We start from the raw sequence: 20,824 nt of genomic DNA, 5'->3' as shown, positions 1-20,824 counted from the left end.
ATTATCAAAGCTTATCTAAAAAATTAAACCATTAAAGTGGTAGACATATCATATACATATTTATCATTTAAAATAAAATAACTTTGTCATTAAATTTTAGTGATTTAATATTTCCCTTAGGACTTCTGACTCCCTTTTTCCCCTTCCCAAAGGTCTTTCTCTTTTTTTGATTGTTGTGAGGAATGAAAGGACATAGGAATATTCTGATATTTCTAAGCACTTCACTCATAATTATGTTTTTCTTCTTTACTAAGTTTATTCCCTTTTACCTTCCGATGTTGTGAAAAAGAAGTTTCTTAAAATTTGTCTGGGGGCTTCTCTGGTGGCACAGTGGTTAAGAATCCGCCTGCCAATTCAGGGGACACCGGTTCGAGCCCTGGTCCAGGATGATCCCACATGCCGTGGAGCAGCTAAGCCTGTGAGCCACAACTACTGAGCCCGCGAGCCATAACTACTGAAGCCCACGTACCTAGAGCCCGTGCTTCGCAACAAAAGAAGCCACCGCAATGAGAAGCCCTCACACCACAACGAAGAGTAGCCCCCGCTCTCCGCAACCGGAGAAGAGCCCAGGCGCAGCAACGAAGACCCAACGCAGCCAAAATAAATAAATAAATAAATAAATAAATAAAATAATAATTTAAAAAAGTTGGCTGGTCTTGGACTCTACTTGGGAGTGGGGGCTGGAAAAAAGAACACTCACTGTATTACTATGATAAGATTTATATCAGAAGTTTGTGAGTTCTATGAAACACCCCTTAAAACGTGTCATATATTAGTGATTGATCTTGAAGCTAAGGTCAGAGAAACTATGTGCATGTTGGGGTGGGGGGTATAAATTATGATTGATTAATGTCTACCTGCTAAAGCCAGCCTATTCTAGCATTGCTTAATATGCTCAGAGGTATGAAATGGAAAATAAAAGGGATTGTTTTGTGGACTTTTAAAATATTTTATAATTTTTCAACATTTAGCAAATTGTATGTGTGTGTGATAAGAACTCCTAGGATTTAGTCTTTTGACAACTTTTGTATATAACATAGAACAGTGTTAATTATATTTATCATGCTGTACAGTACATCCTTAGTACTTATTTATCTTATAACTGCAAGTTTGTAACTTTTGACCACCTTCATCCAATCCCCCCTCCCCCCAGTCCTGTATCCTGCCTCAGTAACCACAAATCTCATCTCTTTTTCTATGAGTTTGTTTGTTTTTTGAAGTATAACTGACCCAGAACACTATGCTAGTTCTCAACATTTAGCAAAATTTAAACAAAGACTTTCTTTGTTGTATAACTTAGTTAATACCTTAAATAAGAGTCAGAAAAATCTAATTGCGGACTTACCAATGGGCCAGGAAATAGTCCAAGCACTTTACATGTGTTACTTCTTTCAATACTTACAGCAACCCTATTAAATAGGTACTGTCATTAGCCCCATTTTACAGATGACGGGGCTATGGCACAGTCAGGCTAAGTGGCTTATCCGGGACCACACAGCTAGTAAGTGACAGAGCTGGGACTTGAACCCATGCACTCTGGTTCCAAAACCCAAATTCTTCATCTTTATTTCCAGTCCGTCCTCTACTGCCAAAATAACTGATCTGTTTTATTACATAATGTATATGGTTGAGATGACCTATTTAATTTTCGAAGTTCACTCTATTCCTAAATTTTAAAAAGATACTTCGAATTTGAGAGGTGTCCTAAAGTACTCCCAGTATCAGGAACTGAACTAACATCAAGCAAGTATGCTTTTCATCTAGAAATACTGAGGAACTCATTCGTTGCTCCTCTAGTTGCCTTGTGCCTTTGCATGTCTTGGCAGCTCTTCTCAGAGACTCTGGTTCGGGAAAACATCTTGCAGCTACTGTGTGATTTAAGAATGGATTCAAATAGGTTACCAATTTCCTATAATATTAATAATTCATTTTGGAAAATAACCTCCCCACTTTGGCAGCTGTTTCCTATCCTCTCTTCTAGTCCACATCTTGTAGATGGATGGCTAAGGAGTGTCCAAACAAGGAGATACCAGGAAATGAAATTGTAGAATCCCCGGCTGCAGACAGAACAGGATGCTCCACTGGGTCTACCAAGAAAATGCTCTTTTGCTTTTCATGAAAATAGTGTAATTATTCAGCCTAAGCTTTAACTTACCCTACAAGTATTTTACTAAAGGACTGGTATATTTACATTTCTCAATTTAAGTGGGCTCTTCATAAGCAATGCTGGAATAGGCTGGCTCTAGAAGGTAGACATTAATCAACATGCACCCCAACACCCATCCCAACATGCACATAGTTTCTCTGACCTTAGCTTCAAGATGAATTACTAATATATGACACGTTTTAAGGGGTGCTTCATAGAACTCACAAACTTCTGATATAAATAATCTTATCATAGTAATACAGTGAGATTGTTCTTTTTTCACCAGCTCCCACTCCCAAGTAGAGTCCAAGCCCAGCCAAGTTTTTTGTTTTTTTAACTTTTGGCTGCGTTGGGTCTTCGTTGCTGTGCGCGGCCTTTCTCTAGTTGGCGGCGAGCCGGGGCTACTCTTTGTTGCGGTGCGCGGGCTTCTCATTGCGGTGGCTTCTCTTGTTGCGGAGCACGGGCTCTAGGCGCGCGGGCTTCGGTAGTTGCAGCACGTGGGCTCAGTAGTTGTGGCTTGCGGGCTCTAGAGCACAGGCTCAGTAGTTTTGGCGCACGGGCTTAGTTGCTCCACGGCATGTGGGATCCTGCCGGACCAGGGATCGAGCCCGTGTCCCCTGCATTGGCAGGCGGATTCTTAACCACTGCGCCACCAGGGAAGTTCCCAGCCAAGTTTTAACAAACTTCTTCATAAAGTTGTATGTAATAATAGCAGGAATCAAAGGATAAGGTACTGAGGGAAATCATCTTCCTTAATATTCATTCACTATGGTTTTCAGAGTTTCAGTGCTTAAAGAACAATAATAAAAATGCTTCAACCCTTCAAAAGCATTATTTACTTTTATTTAATAAGACAAACAATTATAGTTTTTACTTAATTTTCCTGACTTGTTTAACAAATGTGAATAATATACCACAACATTTTTAGACACAAATCTGAGTTTTCAGAGAATTTTCAGTTTGCTTGATTTTGTACTATCTAATGCTTCACAATGCACTGATTGAAAAACCATTTAGTAGTAGCTTTCTTGCAAAAATGAAATAACCACCAGTCATTCTATTAGATATACCATATGTTTAGGGGTAGAATACCACTAATTTATTTAAGTAGTATTGGCATGTCCCCAGCATTAATGATCCACTTCGTTCCAATTAATACATAGTAAATTAGGGTACAAATATCACTAGGCTTACATGTAAACATACAAACACACACCTCCTCCCAACTCTTAGTTTAACTAAGTTGTCTGTCGTAACTTTTGTATACTAATTTTTTACAATCCCCAGTTTCTTCATCTCATCTTTCATATTATAGACTGCATATATTCACCTTTTGAAAACTTTTATTGAAAATAGTACAATAATGACTTGGTTGTTTTATAAAATATAAAGATATTTTGAAGTGTAGTTTTCAGTTTTGAATTTCTTACTAAGATTGAGTTTGGCATTTCGATGATTCTTTTAAAAGTTCTGTGAGGAAATGAAATTTTTTAAAAATTACATTTATTTTTAAAAAGCCAAGGCATAAGCTTAAAGTTTCCGAATAAGACTGAATCGTATCTAGAATAATAAAGTGATATTACTTTTTTTGTAGGAGATGGCAGATAGGTACTTTGGACCTGTTGGTAATGATGGCCTGAGCTAAACATCTCCTAATTTGAGGGGACACCCTTCTGTGTCAAAGAACAGAATGCGGAGGAAGCTATGGCAAGTATGTGTTTCATCGTTTTGGTAAAAACTCAGATACTGAATGTGCTCACTTAATATAGTGATACTATATTTGGCTAAAGTTTTAAAAGCTTTTCTTAAAAAAGCAGCAGATATATTCTTAACTCTTTTTTTAGAAATGTACTTTCAAACTTGAAAAAATATAGAAGTATTGTCTGCTTTAATTTCAAAGGAAACAGCATCACACTTCATAATAAATCTATGTGGTATATTTAGAATTGATTTTTCAATCTATTCAATACATTTGCTGACATCCACTGTGTATCAGGCACTGTACCAGGTGCTGTGGTAATAGTGGTGAACCAGGCAGATGAAGGTCATGAGGGTAGAGACCTTTTCTGTGGGGAAATTGATCTAGAAATTTTACTATTCTTTTGCCTATATCCAGAAAAATGCTTCAAGACTTACAAGAACAACTTCTGAAAATATGTTTTCAGTATACAGTCCTCTAATAATAGTTAATTACAATTATAAAAGTTAAGATGTTAATAATTAAATACTTTGATTTAGGTTAAGCATACCACTATTTAAATATTTGAATATATTTGTACTTAATTACTTTTATATTTTATTTACCTGATGTAAGTTGGCTTTTATAAGAAGCATTACATACTATACTGTTGGAAATATTTATTTAGTCCAATTGTTATTGTATATGACTCCAGAAAGTACTAGGAAAGATTCCATAATCATTAATGTGGTGGTTCACTTTCATTTTTTGTGTTCTTACAAGTTGACATTACCAATACTAATTACTATTATCCTTCAAAGCATTTTTTAAATTAATTAATTAATTATATTTATTTATTTTTGGCTGCGTTGGGTCTCGGTTGCTCCGCGTGGGCTTTCTCTAGTTGCGGCGAGCAGGGGCTACTCTTCATTGCTCTGCGCGGGCTTCTCATTGCAGTGGCTTCTCTTGTTGCAGAGCACAGGCTCTAGGCGCGTGGGCTTCAGTAGTTGTAGCACGCAGGCTCAGTAGTTGTGGCTTGCGGGCTCTAGAGCGCAGGCTCAGTAGTTGTTGTGCACGGGCTTAGTTGCTCCGCGGCATGTGGGATCTTCCTGGACCAGGGCTCGAACCCGTGTCCCCTGCATTGGCAGGCGGATTCTTAACTACTGCGCCACCAGGGAAGCCCCCTTCAAAGTATTTTTAAAAATTGAATGATTATATCCTGAGTGAAATAGGTAACATTTACTTTATTTTATAAATGGGGAAGATAATGGACAGATGAATGGCTTTTCAGCCTTTCAATGATAATCTCACTTAGAATCAAGAATAGCATTCTTGTGTTAGATTGTCTGTGAAAGATTTAATACACTTCCTTGAGAAAAGTAGGGGAAAATTATTTTCAGCCGAAAATTACTTTTGGATCCTATTCACAAACTTGAATAATAAAGACAGGAGATTTCATTATAGGGCTAGTTTGTATATCACTACATACCAACCTACATGCCAGCCGAAGGTAGAACACCAGGATGTTAGTGTCCTAGAGACCATTCAAAAAGACATTTCACTCCTCAAATCTGGGGTCAGAGGTTACCAGGAGAAATCTGTCCAGCCTAGCTTCTCCTTTTAATCTTTAGCAGCGTTAAAGTTGGCTTTCTCCGATAGAAAAAAAACAGGTAGAGAGGATAGAGTTTCTAACCCTTTAAGCCTTAATTAGCATTAGCAAAGGGATCTTCTGAAATTAGATAATCTTTGGCCACGGTTTCTTAGATGCTATTACTTGGATCACGTTCACTCCCGTCTGTATTCACCTTGATACTTGAATTTTTATTATCTTGAGACCATTTTGGCAATTTTCTTGAGATTTATCTCTTAGGTACTAATTCTAGGTTACAGTAATTTTTACAAACGTTTGTTGTGGGTTGACAAGTTGCTCATTTAATTTTTTTTTGAGAACTTGACTCTTGTTTCTAAATATTTTTATATTTTAGCTTTGAAAAACGCCTCAAGTGTGTAAAGACCAAAGAAAAATTTTGTAATTAAAAAAAGTATCCTCTTGGCCACCTTTTTTTAAAAAACCATGGTGGATGCCTTTGTTTTCGTTTGAGTCCATTATTCCTTGTTCCTACTATGATTTCAGGCATTCTGTGATTTTGGTGGATTTGTAACTTTTAGTTTGAATACAAACATGTAAAAATAAGTATTTTCAGCTGGCTAAACAGAACTCTGACTCAGAGAGGGAGAAGTGAAACTAAATAGAATACAGAGTCCTAAGAGTTCTCAGTATGGGTATAAATACACATTTCAAAGGATTCTTAGTTTGTATATTTTAGTTGTCCTAAGAACAGTTTTACTTAGTTGGTACTCGGTCAAAACTAACACAGTACTTAAAAATCATAGTTATCTTCTAAATGTTCTTATTTGACCCAGAATTGGCCTAAAAACAAAGTTTTTTTTATTCGCATAACATCTTACCAAAATCACATGCCTTTGTGGCTAACTAGGCCAATAAACTGTTAATCATTTAATTTAAAGTACAAGACAGCCAGAAAAATAGAGGCTTGGAAATTCCGTGTAGCTATGGACCTACTTAGTTATAAAACGTTTTAGACTTTTTTTTTAGCGCTAAGCATAGAATTTGAAACAATCCACTAACTCTTTATAGTATATTACATTGAGAACCTGTTTTTAAATCTCTTTAAAAATATAGAATATCATTAAAATATAGTTTTCTCTTATAGAGAAATAATGATTCTAAGTTCGAATTTGTATTTGCTATCTTTATAAGAACTGTGCCTTTTCTTCTGAATTCTACTGCAGGACTAATTCTTTGAATGAATTTATCATCCTTGTTTCATTTTTATATAGTCTACAAATTTAGATATACACTATTCACACATAAAACTGATTTGTTTTGGTAGAATTATAGATATTGGTAAATATTTGTTGAATATCCATTGCTATGTTTTAATAAATAAAGTGTTCTATATTTGAGCATGTTTTCATATTCTAGTGACTAAGGTAATTTTATTAGTAAGGGTTTTACCAGTGAAAGTACTGTAAAGCGAGCACAGGTGTTCTTTACAGCGCCTCTATAAATGAGTGCTTAATGAAGTAGAATGTACGTTATAATACACAATACACATATATTTTAAAGCTTTTTTTTCCCCAGCAAGTATTATTGGGGCCTTAATAGGCACTGTATTTGGCCCTGGGAATATAGTGGAGAGCTAAACAGACATTCTCTCTGACCATGTAAGAAGAACTACTTTTAGAACTGCTCCAGATTTTTATTCTGTGATGAAATAAATTTTGCTTTCACTAAATGCTTTTCTGCAGAGAAAATTTCATGTAATTATTTTCATGAGCTAAGAATCATGAATTGGTTAAGGAGCACCCTACCCTCAGGAGAAGAACCAGTGCGCAGATAGAACCATGGAATTGGCTTGGCCTAGATCTACACCCTGGAGATTATGTGTGGTCTTGCGGGCTCTTAGAACCAGTCTAACTTCTCTACCGTGGAGCAGCAGTCCCCAAAGATGTCTGGAATACCCCTGAATGCTGTACATACTCAGATTCTTCTTCCTCCTGAAAAAACCTTTATGTAGCACATGTTTTTGCTTTAAAAATAGAAAGTAAACTTTGTTTCCAGCTTGAGACAAATGACCATAGGAATATTTTAGTCTATTTGCAGTTTTAAGGCCTTGAAACTATTGTTTGTTGTATTTACAGTAAAGCAATGTCATAACAATATTAAAGAAAACCTGTAAATACCACACATAAAAAAATTTCACCCATAATCTCATGTGAAAATTTCATTTTTTATGTTCTCATCTAGCCTTTGTCCACATGCATACATATTTTCCCATAGTTATTTTATAATCAATATACAAATTTTGTTCTGATTTTTAAAAATTTAACAGTAAATGGATACTTTACCATATTCCTTAATTACTTTTTTGAATATCATTTTTAATGGCAGTGTAATGGATTTGATCATTTATTTTGTTAACGTATTTATCTACTGAAAGATTAACTGAAAATAGCATTCAAACATAATTATATTTATAGTGCTGGATGCATTTATAGCATAATTTTTTCTTTTATTGGCAGACTTCACTTTAATTATGTTTTAACTGCAAAGCCACCTAGCTCCTCAGTTGTGCAACTAAACTCTAACCCTCTTTTATAGGTAAATAGTGCAAGCTTCCACAAATTGATTTTAAGCTTCTTTGAGTTGACTTTCAAAGGGAGGATGAGATGCCTGTCAGCTAATAGCAATTTCTATATGGCAGTTTTCCTGTCTCAGCTCCACTGCACTGTAATGACGAAAGGAGATGAATTGAAACCACACCATGGAAATTCTTATTCTGTATTTTTAACCCCTTTTGCTTTTGCGTTCAACTTGTGTGCCTTGTCAGCTGATTATGTTGCTTGAGAGATAGAAAGAAAGAGAATAATAGTAAATAAATGGTATTTATTCATTCCCAAAAGAATTTTTCAGGGACTGGGAAAAAAGCATTAATTAGGCACCTACTGTATATCAGAGTGTGTGAAGCATTTTTATTTGATCAGCCTCTGAGGTAGGATACCAGTATTCTTATTTTCTCCAGGGCAGCCTTCTCTGCTTCTTTTCTAGAAGCCTCCTGTAATGTGCTTATATAGTTCCCGATACTTCCTCTCTCATTACATTGATCATAGTTAGTCTAAGTAATTGTTTACTGCCTGTTTTCCTTGCTCAACTGCTAGAACCTGGCAGACCAGAGATGATTTGTCCTGGTCACTGCTGTAATCCAAGTGCCCAACACAGTGCCTGGCACGTGGTTGACCTTCAACAAATAGTTGTTCAGTGGATTTGTTGAACTGAAGAATTTTGGTTTTATAGGTGAGAAAACTGAGGTTGATATGAGGTTGATATTGGGTAACTTTTCCAGTCACCTAACTACTAAGTGACAGAGGAGACTCTAAAACCTGTGGTTTTACCCTACACCACAAAGCCTCTGTGAACTTATCCCCCTGGGCCTGGGTTTCTTCTTCCATAAAAAATGGGACGATTGTACTGAGGTCCCTGCTTCTCCCCCAGATCATGACTTTATAATAAGGACCACGAGGATGCCCTTGTTTGTGCTTTGATTTATTTTTAGGTTATATCATAATAATAGAATTGAGCCATTGGACCAAATCTTGAGGCTCTTTTGGAAACTCTTAGTCTCCCTTTGGAAATATGTTAAATAATATATTGACTCTGGTTTTGTTAGCAAAATGTGAGCAAACAGTTTTAGAAGTGAAGAGGAAAGAGTATTTCTCAGGTCTATGTAGCTGAGTATAGAAGTAATCCAGGTTGAGGCAACCTAGGCTACTCAAAATAATCAGATTTTTAGTCTTTTGCATTACTGAAGATTTTTTTTAAGCCTTTTTTTTTTTTTTTTTTTTTGCGGTACGCGGGCCTCTCACTGCTGTGGCCTCCCCCGTTGCGGAGCACAGGCTCCGGACGCGCAGGCTCAGTGGCCATGGCTCACGGGCCCAGCCGCTCCGCGGCATGTGGGATCCTCCTGGACCGAGGCACGAACCCATGTCCCCTGCATCGGCAGGTGGACTCTCAACCACTGCGCCACCAGGGAAGCCCTTAAGCCTTTCTTTTAAGTAGCTTATTTAAATTTAATTATAATTTTAAAATTATACATTTAATTTAAAATATTTAATTGAAATAAATTTAATTTTAAATTTTCAAATTCCTTTCAAAGACCAGTGCTTTCAAAGGAAAAAGCACAATTGTGTGTATATATCATTAGATAATAATACATGAATTTTTGTAATTTTCATGACTTTAGCAAAAAATATTTAAGCTTTTAAATTTTTATATCTGTTTCAGTTCTTACAAACTGACCATCCTGAGCTAGTGAACTATAAGGAAAAGTAATAATTTCATAGCATATTTCTATTTTTATGCTAGATAGGATAAAAAGAAAGAAGTTTAACCCAAGAGCTAGAGAACCAGAATAATAAAGGGATCTGAGCTCCTCAAGTTTCTCTTCTGTATCTTTTTATTAGTATAGGTTACTCTGTTCTACTCTTGGGCGCTCCAGGCCTGCCTTTTAGAGTGAAACAACCTGAAAGTACACATTAAATTCACTTTAGCTTTCACATTTCACTTAGCACTGGCAAGCTGAGGATTTTTGATGAAAGTATTTACGTTTTTAAGACAAAGGCTTCAGACGCATCTCAGAACCCATCAGAGGGGGAAGTAGGGATTGTGGGGTCCATGGGATGGGGTCAGGAAGTAGTTTAGCTTCTATACTTCTCCGACCAGTGGCTATATTCTTTAATCAGTTTTGCCCTTGGGCTTCTCATAGAATTTTGTTTGAAGAAAGGGCTCTCCTGCTTACAACAAAAAGTTTGAAAACCACCATTTTCAGGAAATGTAGTTTCAAGAAAAACCCCTCTATCTTTGACTTCTGGCTATTAATATACCCTAACTAAATATAATCTAAGATTCTATGAGAATAACAGTCACAAAATAGCTTACTCCCCTGCCTTTCAGCAATTCTCCTTCACTGTCAAAAATGTGGGTGCTGCTCATTGGTTACTCTTCTGCTTAAAGTCTTATTTGAGAAATTCCCTGTTTCTAATGAGGAAAAAATGATCAAAAGAGTGGTGTTCCCTATTGAATTGAGTAGGAGAGATGGTATTATCTTAGTTTATAACATTTAGTTAAGAAATCATTTAAAATTTCAGTGATTTCTTTATGTTCCCTTAGAAATCAAAGATTTTTTATAGAAAAAAAAAAACACTGACACTTTGGAGAGTGGGGTTTGGACTGTTGATACCATTATTATTACTAAGCTGATGCTCTTTATTTTGTAATATGGGAAATCAGGACATTTAGTCTGACTTTCGGTCCCACTTTCCACCTGTTGCTTGGATCCATCAAATGGATATGTAGTATATATTTGAATAATCCCAGTGAGGAGGATCTTACCACCTTCAAAGGCAGGACATTCTCTCTTTGGACAGCTCTGTTTCCTAAAAATGTTTCTCCCTCTACTGAGTCATGGAGACCTAGTTTTGCTATAATCTTTGAAATAAACTTTTTCTCCTCAGTTCAGCTAGGACAAGGATTACACTAGTAAATAAAAATAGTTCCAATTTGTGGTACAAAATAAGTGATACCACTTATTGTATTCATTTTCATTTGGTTTAGAATTTAGAAGCACACCAACTTTGATTTAGCATCAAAATTGTATTTTAACTATTTTGGGTGCAAAAGTATTAAAATGTATTTGTATGAACATAATTCACTTTTTCTTGATGATTCAAGGTCATTCTTGTGAATTTCAGCTACATTTTCCATGGTGATGCCCTTAGGGCATTTTGAATTTTACAGGACTCTTTTTCTATTCATTCTAGTTTGGGTTGGAAGTAGTTTTGTGTGTGTGGTGGGGTGTGGATCTTAGTTCCCCAACCAGGGATTGAACCCCGGGGCACAACAGTGAAAGCGCTGAATCCTAACGACTAGACCACCAGGGAACTCCCTAGTTCAGGTTCATAAGCATGTAGTGAGTCTCTACTTCCAGGCTTCTGTATGCAAAAGGAGATATAGAAATGTGTGAGAAGTCAGCCAAGATAGCTCAGCTGGGAGAGCTTAGATTGAAGACATAAAGGAAATTGCCTCCATCCAGACTTTCAGGAGCTTTGCTATATCTCACAAAAGCTATTACTTTAAAAAAGAAGGAAAAAATGAATAAGGAAACTGGAGGTTTCGGGACAGAAGTGTAACATTCCTCTGGTACAATATGGTAAGTGCTAGACTAGAGATAAACCGGGGAGGAGGTTGGGCCCAGCTAAGGGGAGAAGGTGATCTATCAGGCAGATCTATAGAGAGCTCATCACACCCAGCGCACAAACAAGTGTCCTGGCACAAGGAATGGCCTGCACTGAGAGTCCCTAGAATAGCAATCGTTTTTGCTCTGTGCCTAAAACATAAAGAAATAGGAGTCAGGAGGGAGATGGTAGGAAATTAAGGTTGCAGCCAGGATGTGAAGGGAACTACATGTGGCTTAAGGAGTTTGAACTTCATTCTTTAAGCACTGGGGACCCATCATAAGCTTTAAGTCAGGAGACTGATATGATTAGATATGTTTTAGCAATTTTGATAGCATTGTGGAGAATGATTAAGATAATGTTTCTGAAACTTTGATCATTTATATTCTGCCTTTGTTGCTTTTGCCATACTTGGGCATGCTTTTGGGATAAGACAGACCAGGAGGAAGAAGCAGGCATAACTGATGGATTGAATTTCTTATACACTTAGTGGTCATAGTCTTGAGTATCTGTGGCTGCTTTTATAGTTTTAAAGTTCCTCCCCTGTTAACAGATGATCATTTCACATTGATATTAGTATGCCTGCCGAAGCAGACTCTTTTTCCCCCTTCCCTTCCAATATATAGCTGGCTAGCTGAAAAATCTAAATAAACAAGTCCGTGGGCTGACCCATGAGGTACAGTACATGACCTTCAGTGAGTTGGCTTGGAGACATCTATTTTGACCCTTAGAGGACTTTTTTCCTGGTCTGGTCTTATTCTACATCTTTATAACTGAGCTCTCCAACAACTTCATGTAAGTGAAATATAACTGTAATTTGCTTAATAGATCTAATCACTCATTTAAAAACATTTTTTAATTTATCTTAATGTAGGTGATTGGAGTTGTGCTTCAAAAATTTCAGCAGTTCAGCAGTATTTTATTTGCCAACCATAAGCTCTTTACTTGATAGCACCATGAAAAAGCTGCTAATGAGACTTGTTGAGCACAAAGACAGACTTGAAGAACCAAAAGCCATTGTTTTCAAATGAAGAATACTGAACAGTTTTAAGCCCCAATGCTTTTTAATCTCCACTGAGATTTCCCCCATAACATCAGAATGGCAAGCAGGCGAAAATCCACAACACCCTGCATGGTCCTTGCCAGTGAACAGGATCCAGACCTCGAGTTGATATCAGATTTGGATGAAGGTCCTCCTGTACTTACACCTGTAGAAAACACCAGAGCAGAGAGTATCTCAAGTGATGAAGAAGTTCATGAATCCGTGGACTCTGACAATCAGCAAAATAAAAAAGTTGAAGGTGGCTATGAATGTAAATATTGTACTTTTCAAACTCCAGATCTAAATATGTTTACTTTTCATGTGGATTCAGAACATCCCCACGTAGTGCTAAACTCATCCTATGTTTGTGTCGAATGCAATTTTCTTACCAAAAGGTATGATGCACTTTCTGAGCATAATCTGAAGTATCACCCAGGAGAAGAAAATTTCAAGTTGACGATGGTGAAACGAAATAACCAGACAATCTTTGAACAGACAATAAATGATCTGACTTTTGATGGTAGTTTTGTTAAAGAGGAGAATTCAGAGCAAGCTGAATCGACAGAAGTCTCTTCTTCGGGAATATCCATCAGTAAAACTCCTATCATGAAAATGATGAAAAACAAAGTGGAGAACAAACGGATTACAGTTCATCATAACTCAGCTGAGGGCGTTCCGGAAGAGAAAGAGAATGAAATCAAACCAGACCGTGAAGGAACGGTGGACAATCCAAGGTCTTCAGCTTCTGAATCAAATCCGAGTACTTCCATCGTAAACAGGACACATCCAAATACTGCCAGCACACCTGTGACCCCGGCAGCAGTTCTTCCTGGGTTAGCACAGGTTATCACTGCTGTATCAGCTCAGCAGAATTCCAGTTTGAGCCCCAAAGTCCTCATCCCTGTTAATAGCATTCCTACTTACAATGCTGCATTGGATAACAACCCCCTGTTGCTCAACACCTACAACAAATTCCCTTATCCAACAATGTCAGAAATTACTGTTCTTTCTGCCCAAGCAAAATATACAGAGGAACAGATCAAGATATGGTTTTCAGCCCAACGTCTAAAACATGGTGTCAGCTGGACTCCCGAGGAAGTAGAGGAGGCGAGGAGAAAACAATCCAACGGAACAGTGCACACTGTGCCTCAGACCATCACTGTCATCCCCGCCCACATTTCCACAGGGAGTAATGGTTTACCATCCATCTTACAGACATGCCAAATAGTTGGCCAGCCAGGTCTGGTCCTTACCCAAGTGGCTGGCACGAATACCTTGCCAGTAGCAGCACCTATAGCCTTGACAGTGGCAGGGGTTCCAAATCAAACAAACGCACAGAAAAGTCAGCTCCCGGCGGCTCAGCCTACTGCAGAGACCAAGCCAGCAGCAGCAGGAGCCCCATCCTCTCAGCTTGTAAAAAATGAGACTGCAGTGGCGAGCCCTGATGCGTTCGGCGTTCGGGCAAAAAAGACTAAAGAGCAACTGGCAGAATTAAAAGTTAGTTACCTAAAGAATCAGTTTCCCCACGATTCCGAAATTATCAGACTTATGAAAATCACAGGGCTGACAAAAGGAGAGATTAAAAAATGGTTTAGTGACACAAGGTACAACCAGAGAAATTCAAAGAGTAATCAGTGCTTACATCTCAACAATGATTCCTCCGCCACTATTATCATAGACTCCAGTGATGAAACCACGGAGTCCCCAGCTGTTGGCACTTCACAGCAGAAACAATCCTGGAATCCTTTTCCAGACTTTACTCCCCAAAAGTTTAAAGAGAAGACGGCAGAGCAGCTTCGTGCCCTACAGGCGAGTTTTCTCAACAGCTCCGTACTTACAGAAGAAGAATTAAATAGGTTAAGAGCGCAAACCAAACTTACCAGAAGGGAAATTGATGCTTGGTTTACAGAGAAGAAGAAATCAAAAGCTTTAAAGGAAGAGAAAGGAGAAATAGAGGAAAGCAATGCAGGTAGTTCCAAAGAAGAAACTGGAGAAACTTCTCCTGGAGATGAGTCTAGTGCACCTAAGTCAGGGAGTACGGGCAAAATATGTAAAAAAACACCCGAGCAGTTGCACATGCTTAAAAGCGCGTTTGTCCGAACACAGTGGCCGTCGCCAGAAGAGTATGACAAGTTGGCTGAAGAAAGCGGGCTTGCTAGAACAGACATAGTTAGTTGGTTTGGGGACACCCGTTATGCTTGGAAAAATGGAAACTTAAAATGGTACTACTACTATCAAAGCGCCAATTCAAGCAGTATGAACGGTCTGTCTTCTCTTAGGAAACGGGGGAGAGGGAGACCCAAAGGAAGGGGAAGAGGAAGACCTCGCGGGCGGCCCAGAGGAAGCAAGAGAATGAACAACTGGGACAGGGGGCCGTCCCTCATCAAATTCAAAACTGGAACCGCAATACTGAAGGATTATTACCTGAAGCACAAATTTCTTAACGAGCAGGACCTCGATGAACTTGTTAACAAATCACATATGGGCTACGAGCAGGTCAGAGAATGGTTTGCTGAAAGACAGAGAAGATCAGAGTTAGGTATAGAATTATTTGAGGAGAATGAGGAGGAAGATGAAGTTATTGATGATCAGGAAGAGGATGAAGAAGAAACAGATGACAGTGACACTTGGGAACCCCCACGACATGTGAAGCGGAAGCTTTCTAAATCAGATGACTGAAATGTAAGTTGTTAAGCTGCGTGTGCATTCACCAACCACATACATTTAGCACAGTCACCTCGTATTTGTCATCGTCACTTTTGACGGATTTTTTTCTAAAATAGTTTCTCTTACGCCTCATAAGAGGACTAGGTGCCATGAGTATAGCCAAGAGATACGATTATCATGTGCAGTCTGATTCTTGTGATGGTTATGTTTATTATGTAGAGTTTAATGTTGCCTTAATTATTTTTTATGTGAAATGTTCTTTACTTTGTTTTAAGGGAAAGTTACCCATTCTCTAAGAAGGAAGACTGGTGGGCGGGTTGGGGATTCACACATACTAAAGATAACTAAAATGTATTTCTTGCAACCCTCCTTCACTAAAGCTTCATTTTTTGCCTGTTTAAGGAAAGAATTCAAAAACGAAAATAAAAAGAAGGGGAAAAGTATACCGAAGGAAAGACTTACCACAGGGGTGAAGATTGCTCAGTTTTAGGAAACTAGGTGAAAATGGCTCTCTCTCTTTCTTTATTCATTGTATTGCCCCCCAAACTATTAGATTTTTAACTAGAGTTTAAAATGCTTTAAGTATTAAAATTATTCAAATTTTTTTCTATTAAAAGCCAAAGGTCTGTTTTAAGCGATATATAAATTCATGTTTGCTTAGGTGGCATCTGCCTTTGAAAGCTGTGATATAAATTATTTCTGTTTTAGGGATCAGTGGTAAATAACAGATTTTATATTAAATTAACTCAATTGCCTAAAATGTCTTTTCCTTATTTGATATAAAACAAACCTGCTACCAGCAGAAACACATTATTAAGTTAAAAATCTCTCTCTGTAGGCATTAAACTGCAAGTATATATGCTTTAAATTTGAAAGGTTTGGCATGTTCCTTAACTCTTAATTCTTTTATAGATTGGATTAATTAAAATTTCACTGTAGTTGCAAATCCAGATACCTGATTTGGAGTTAGAACTTGAATTCTTAATACTTTTGGAATTCAGTAGCATAGTTTGCTTCTTTTCTACTCTCTGTTTTGGAGTGTTCTAGGATAAGACTGTACTTTTTTTAAAAACAGTGCAGTTGTCATGAAGTGTTTGTATCTGTCCATCAGTAGTCCAAAAGCACCTTGTTGTCAGAAATCACTGCAGTGTTCTGAAACAGCAGGGGAGGAAAAGAGGCTTAGACCCTCATCATGTGAGCATACTTATTATACTTACTTCCATAGCTTTTTGCATCCCTATCCCATCTGCTACTTTTATGCTCTCTTATTCTGCACAGAATTTCTTTAATTCCCCCATGCCTTCCTCCCTGGTTTTATTTATTTTGTTTTAACAATTATTTATAGAGAGCTTAATATGTACCAGGCACCATTCTTATTGCTTGGCAGTAAGCAAGATATTCTTTTTTTCCAGATATTCTTTTCATTAACAGGTTTTTTATTTTTCAGGCAGAAAAACAGATGAGACTAAAAATACACCTATTTTAGAATGAATCTCACTCCAGGTTATAGAGCATAATGTATCCTTGTGAGTCACAAGAAGTTAAACAGTCTTGTACGGCTTTATCCTGAAATGCAGCCCTCCATTTCCTTATGTCAGAAATCTTCAGGACAGGCTTTCTTCTGACCCAGATGCAGAAAATATTTTTTACAAGCTTTTTTTTGTTGTTGTTACTAAACACAAGAATGTGCACTCGGCCAAGACTGAATCAACAAATTTGTTGCTGCAGTGAATTGTTGTCGTTGTTGTAGTAACCTCTGCAGTGATTTTGGAGAAAGTTGTAATCTCATTCTAAAAATAATGTGAACTTTGTTGTACAGCTTAGTTTGACCTTACTTTAAGTTTGTGTGGGTAATTCGTAAGTTATATATCAATACACTAATGGACACTAGGGTCAGAAAATTCACACAAAGCCATGCATGGTTTTTAAAAAATTGTATCGTATATGTTATACATGTACTTTTGTGGTACCTATATTGGCATGCTCTAATTTTAAAATATGCAAAAGTCTAAAATTATGATACCCATTAATTAGCAAGTTAACAAAATAATTTTTCATCTTATAAAGGGATTCACCGTGAATTTCCTCTAAACAGTTACTTCTTCATTTAGATACGGTTTAATTTACCAAAAAAAAGTAACCAAAACCTTTCCAAAATAGTTACTGCAAAAAAGTGATAAACACATATGTCTTTTGCACAAGCTAGCCCCGTACATAAATAGAAAAAAATACAAGTCTTTAGATTTCATAGTCTATTATGAATACAATTAAATATATACTTCCTACTAATATTTTTTTATAAATTATTACATGTAGGTAAAAAATGTCTGTAAGCAAATCTGGTATATGCAGAACGTATACACTGGAGTTGCACACAAAATCTGCATTACACATGATACATATGGCAAGTGATCTCAGGATTAATAAGAGAATACAGAGGATGTATTTTAATCGTTTTTGTTTCTAAAAGTGGTAAGTGTTAAAATATGGTTATCTTTAAAATTTTAGTTTTTTATTATGTTTTTCTTTTATAGCTGCCTAAAACGTTGGAGGAGAATCAATTCTTCAACTCCAGATGTCTGGTTTACTGTGAATGGGCTCAATCTTTGATGACACTGAAAACGTTTGGGGGCATACACAATCTCAAAAAATAGGATCCAATACCCAAAAACAGTGGGACTCAATGTTGTGTCAATGTTAAACTGCTGCAGATGGCAGAAGTCTTGCAGCGCCCACAGGACACTAATTAAAACAAGTTGTAAGAAGTCACATTTCAATGCAGTGCATTTTTATTCTGATATGATGGAGACATTCTGATTCTTAGACTTTCTGAGGGGGTTTAATGACCACTAGAACTTGTCCTCATATTCTGTTCAGCTTAATACTGTTATGTCTCTTAAGATGGGCCTTATTGCCTGTATTCTTTGATATATGATTAATTAAGATTATAGCTTTGAGTGACCAAACATTTTACAGAGTAAAACTTGTTTGAAGCAGGAAAAAGAAAAATCTGATTTATTTCTATGTCTCATTTCTCAGGCCCTACACTAAGATTAAGGAGTTGTGCATGGGTTTATGTAATTTCAACGTAAGTGAAAAACAGGCTGTGGACATATTGGAGCAAGAAGGTTTTGTGGTATCGTTGGCGCTTAACGATTGAATCTTTCATTGAACACATTCATGGATACCACTATTACTACTTGTAATACTCTGTTACTTTTTTTCATTAGAAACTGAATTAGCTTTTTCTTAAACCGAACATAATCAGTACTGAAGAAGGGAAAGAAACTGGCATAAGAATTTGGATAGGGTGAAACTCTGAAATAAATATTGTACCAAAAATGTGAAAAGGAACCATGTAGTAAATATTAACTTAGTGTTTTCTTACAATCGTATAGCAATCAGAAATTTTGTACAGGTGTCAGATCAGAATTTTCAAGAATTATCTTTTGGTGAAATTCTACTTTGTGTAACAACTTCAATGAATAAAGAAAAAAATTCTGAACTGATCAGAATGAGTTAAAACTTAGCTTTTCACTTATGAACATGGCAGTGTTCACTGTTAACTGTTGCCATTTCAGGAGACTGAAAGTTCCTCCTAACTCAAACTTTGTAAAGACCGGTGCTGTTCATTCGTGTTGAGAAGGACCCTTTCCTTTGTGACTACAGGACCATTTTTCAAAATGTGCTTTCTTCATAGAAGAAATGTTCAGTTTCATTAGCTTTGGATTTTAAAATGTTTTTCTGAATGACCAGATGTAGTGGGCTTGGCCAGTTTATTTTATCTAATTTAATGAATAATAAGTATTAAGCTCTTGTTTTTACCTAAATGTTTGTCATCTAATGAAAATGTTATGAAAAAGCCTTGACTATGCATGCTGCTTTCATTTTTATAAACTTTTCATTTTTTAACTATAGCTTTATTAGTAATTCCAAAATGCTGCAATTTAGCTTATTTCTTCATTCAAACAGCTGGCTTTGTGGGTGGCTTTTTCATACTACTGTTAACTTTTTTTAAGAGAAGCAATGTAAAGACAGTAACGATTTAATGCACTAAACTGTTCTTTCTTTTACACGTTTAAAAACTTCTTAAAGCACTCTGTATTATAATGATTAAATTGCTCCCTTTTTTAAATCATTGCTAATGTGGTCTGAGTTTTGTTTGACAATAATTTTAATGTTTTCAAAATTTGAAATGTCAAGTATTGGAAATGAAACCTTTGAATATATTTATATTATGTTTCCCTTGCAATATGTTAACTTTGTATAGCTGTAAATAACTATTAGTAATTTTCCCCCAGTCTCTTAAGACTTGACACTTAAATCTGCTCTGATGTTTGCTAGCTTTTAAATATATTTATTTGACAGAGCAAAGAACCCTCTTCTCCTGGTTAACTGTGTCCTTGAATACAAAATAAAAGTTAGCAGTGATTCGTAGTTTTCAGTGATTTTTTTTCATTTTATTAACTGAATTTTCAAAAAATCATGGTAAAATATAACAAAATTTGCCATTATATCCATTTTTAAGTGTACAGTTCAATGGCATTAATTATATATACAGTGTTGGGCAACAGTATCCACTATTTCTAAAACTTTTCATCGTCCCAAACAGAACTCTGTAACTGTTAAGCAATAACTCTCCATTGCCCCCTCCCTACAACCCCTGGTAACCTTTCATCTACTTTCTGTTTCTATGAATTTGCCTATTCTTGATATTTCAAATAAGTGGAATCATACAATCTTTGTCCTTTTATGTCTGAATTGTTTCATTTAGCATAGTGTTTTCAAAGTTCATTCATACGGTGGCATATATCAGAATTTCATTCTTTTTTTATAAATTTATTTATTTTTATTTTGGGGGGGCTGTGTTGGGTCTTCGTTGCTGCGTGCGGGCTTTCTCTAGTTGCGGCGAGTGGGGGCTACTCTTCGTTGCGGTGCGTGGGCTTCTCATTGTGGTGGGTTCTCTTGTTGCAGAGTATGGGCTGTAGGTGTTTGGGCTTCAGTAGTTGCGGCATGTAGTCTGAGTAGTCGTGGCTTGCGGGCTCTAGAGCACAGGCTTAGTAGTTGTGGTGCTCGGGCTTCGTTGCTCCACGGCATGTGGGATCTTCCCGGACCGGGGCTCGAACCCGTATCCCCTGCATTGGCAGGCGGATTCTTTTTTTTTTTTTTTTTTTTTTTGCGGTATGTGGGCCTCTCACTGTTGTGGCCTCTCCCATTGCGGAGCACAGGCTCCGGACGCGCAGGCTCGGCGGCCATGGCTCACGGGCCCAGCCGCTCCGCGGCATGTGGGATCTTCCCGGACCGGGGCACGAACCCGTGTCCCCTGCATCGGCAGGCGGACTCTCAACCACTGCGCCACCAGGGAAGCCCGGCAGGCGGATTCTTAACCACTGAGGTACCAGGGAAGCCCTCATTCTTTTTATGGCTGACTAATATTGCAGTGTGTATGCCCACACGTGTGTGTATTCATCTGTCT

General features: G+C 37.2%; 1 protein-coding gene across 5 annotated transcripts; it reads left to right on the top strand.

The window, feature by feature from the left end:
- The first annotated feature begins 3,741 nt into the window (after positions 1-3,741).
- On the top strand, positions 3,742-19,785 carry ZHX1 (zinc fingers and homeoboxes 1). Of its 5 annotated transcripts, none has more exons than XR_014013549.1 (4): positions 3,742-3,857; positions 12,514-15,363; positions 15,756-15,846; positions 17,883-19,785. XR_014013549.1 is itself a non-coding variant. In XM_081214283.1 (3 exons), exon 2 carries the CDS (start codon positions 12,739-12,741, stop codon positions 15,358-15,360), a length of 2,622 nt encoding a protein of 873 aa, XP_081070409.1. In that variant the 5' UTR covers positions 3,742-3,853; positions 12,514-12,738; the 3' UTR covers positions 15,361-15,363; positions 17,883-19,785. The 5 variants fall into 5 exon arrangements, 3 of the variants coding, with proteins under 3 accessions (XP_081070409.1, XP_081070410.1, XP_081070408.1); XR_014013550.1 differs by having other exon boundaries at positions 15,751-15,846; XM_081214283.1 differs by lacking the exon at positions 15,756-15,846 and having other exon boundaries at positions 3,742-3,853.
- The last annotated feature ends 1,039 nt before the right edge of the window (positions 19,786-20,824 follow it).

The sequence above is a fragment of the Mesoplodon bidens genome (assembly GCF_964165515.1).
Source record: "Mesoplodon bidens genome assembly, chromosome: 16".
NCBI classification, from domain to species: Eukaryota; Metazoa; Chordata; class Mammalia; order Artiodactyla; family Ziphiidae; genus Mesoplodon; species Mesoplodon bidens.
The sequence above is the reverse complement of the archived record's forward strand: the minus strand, read 5'-3'. Positions and strand labels throughout refer to the sequence as shown.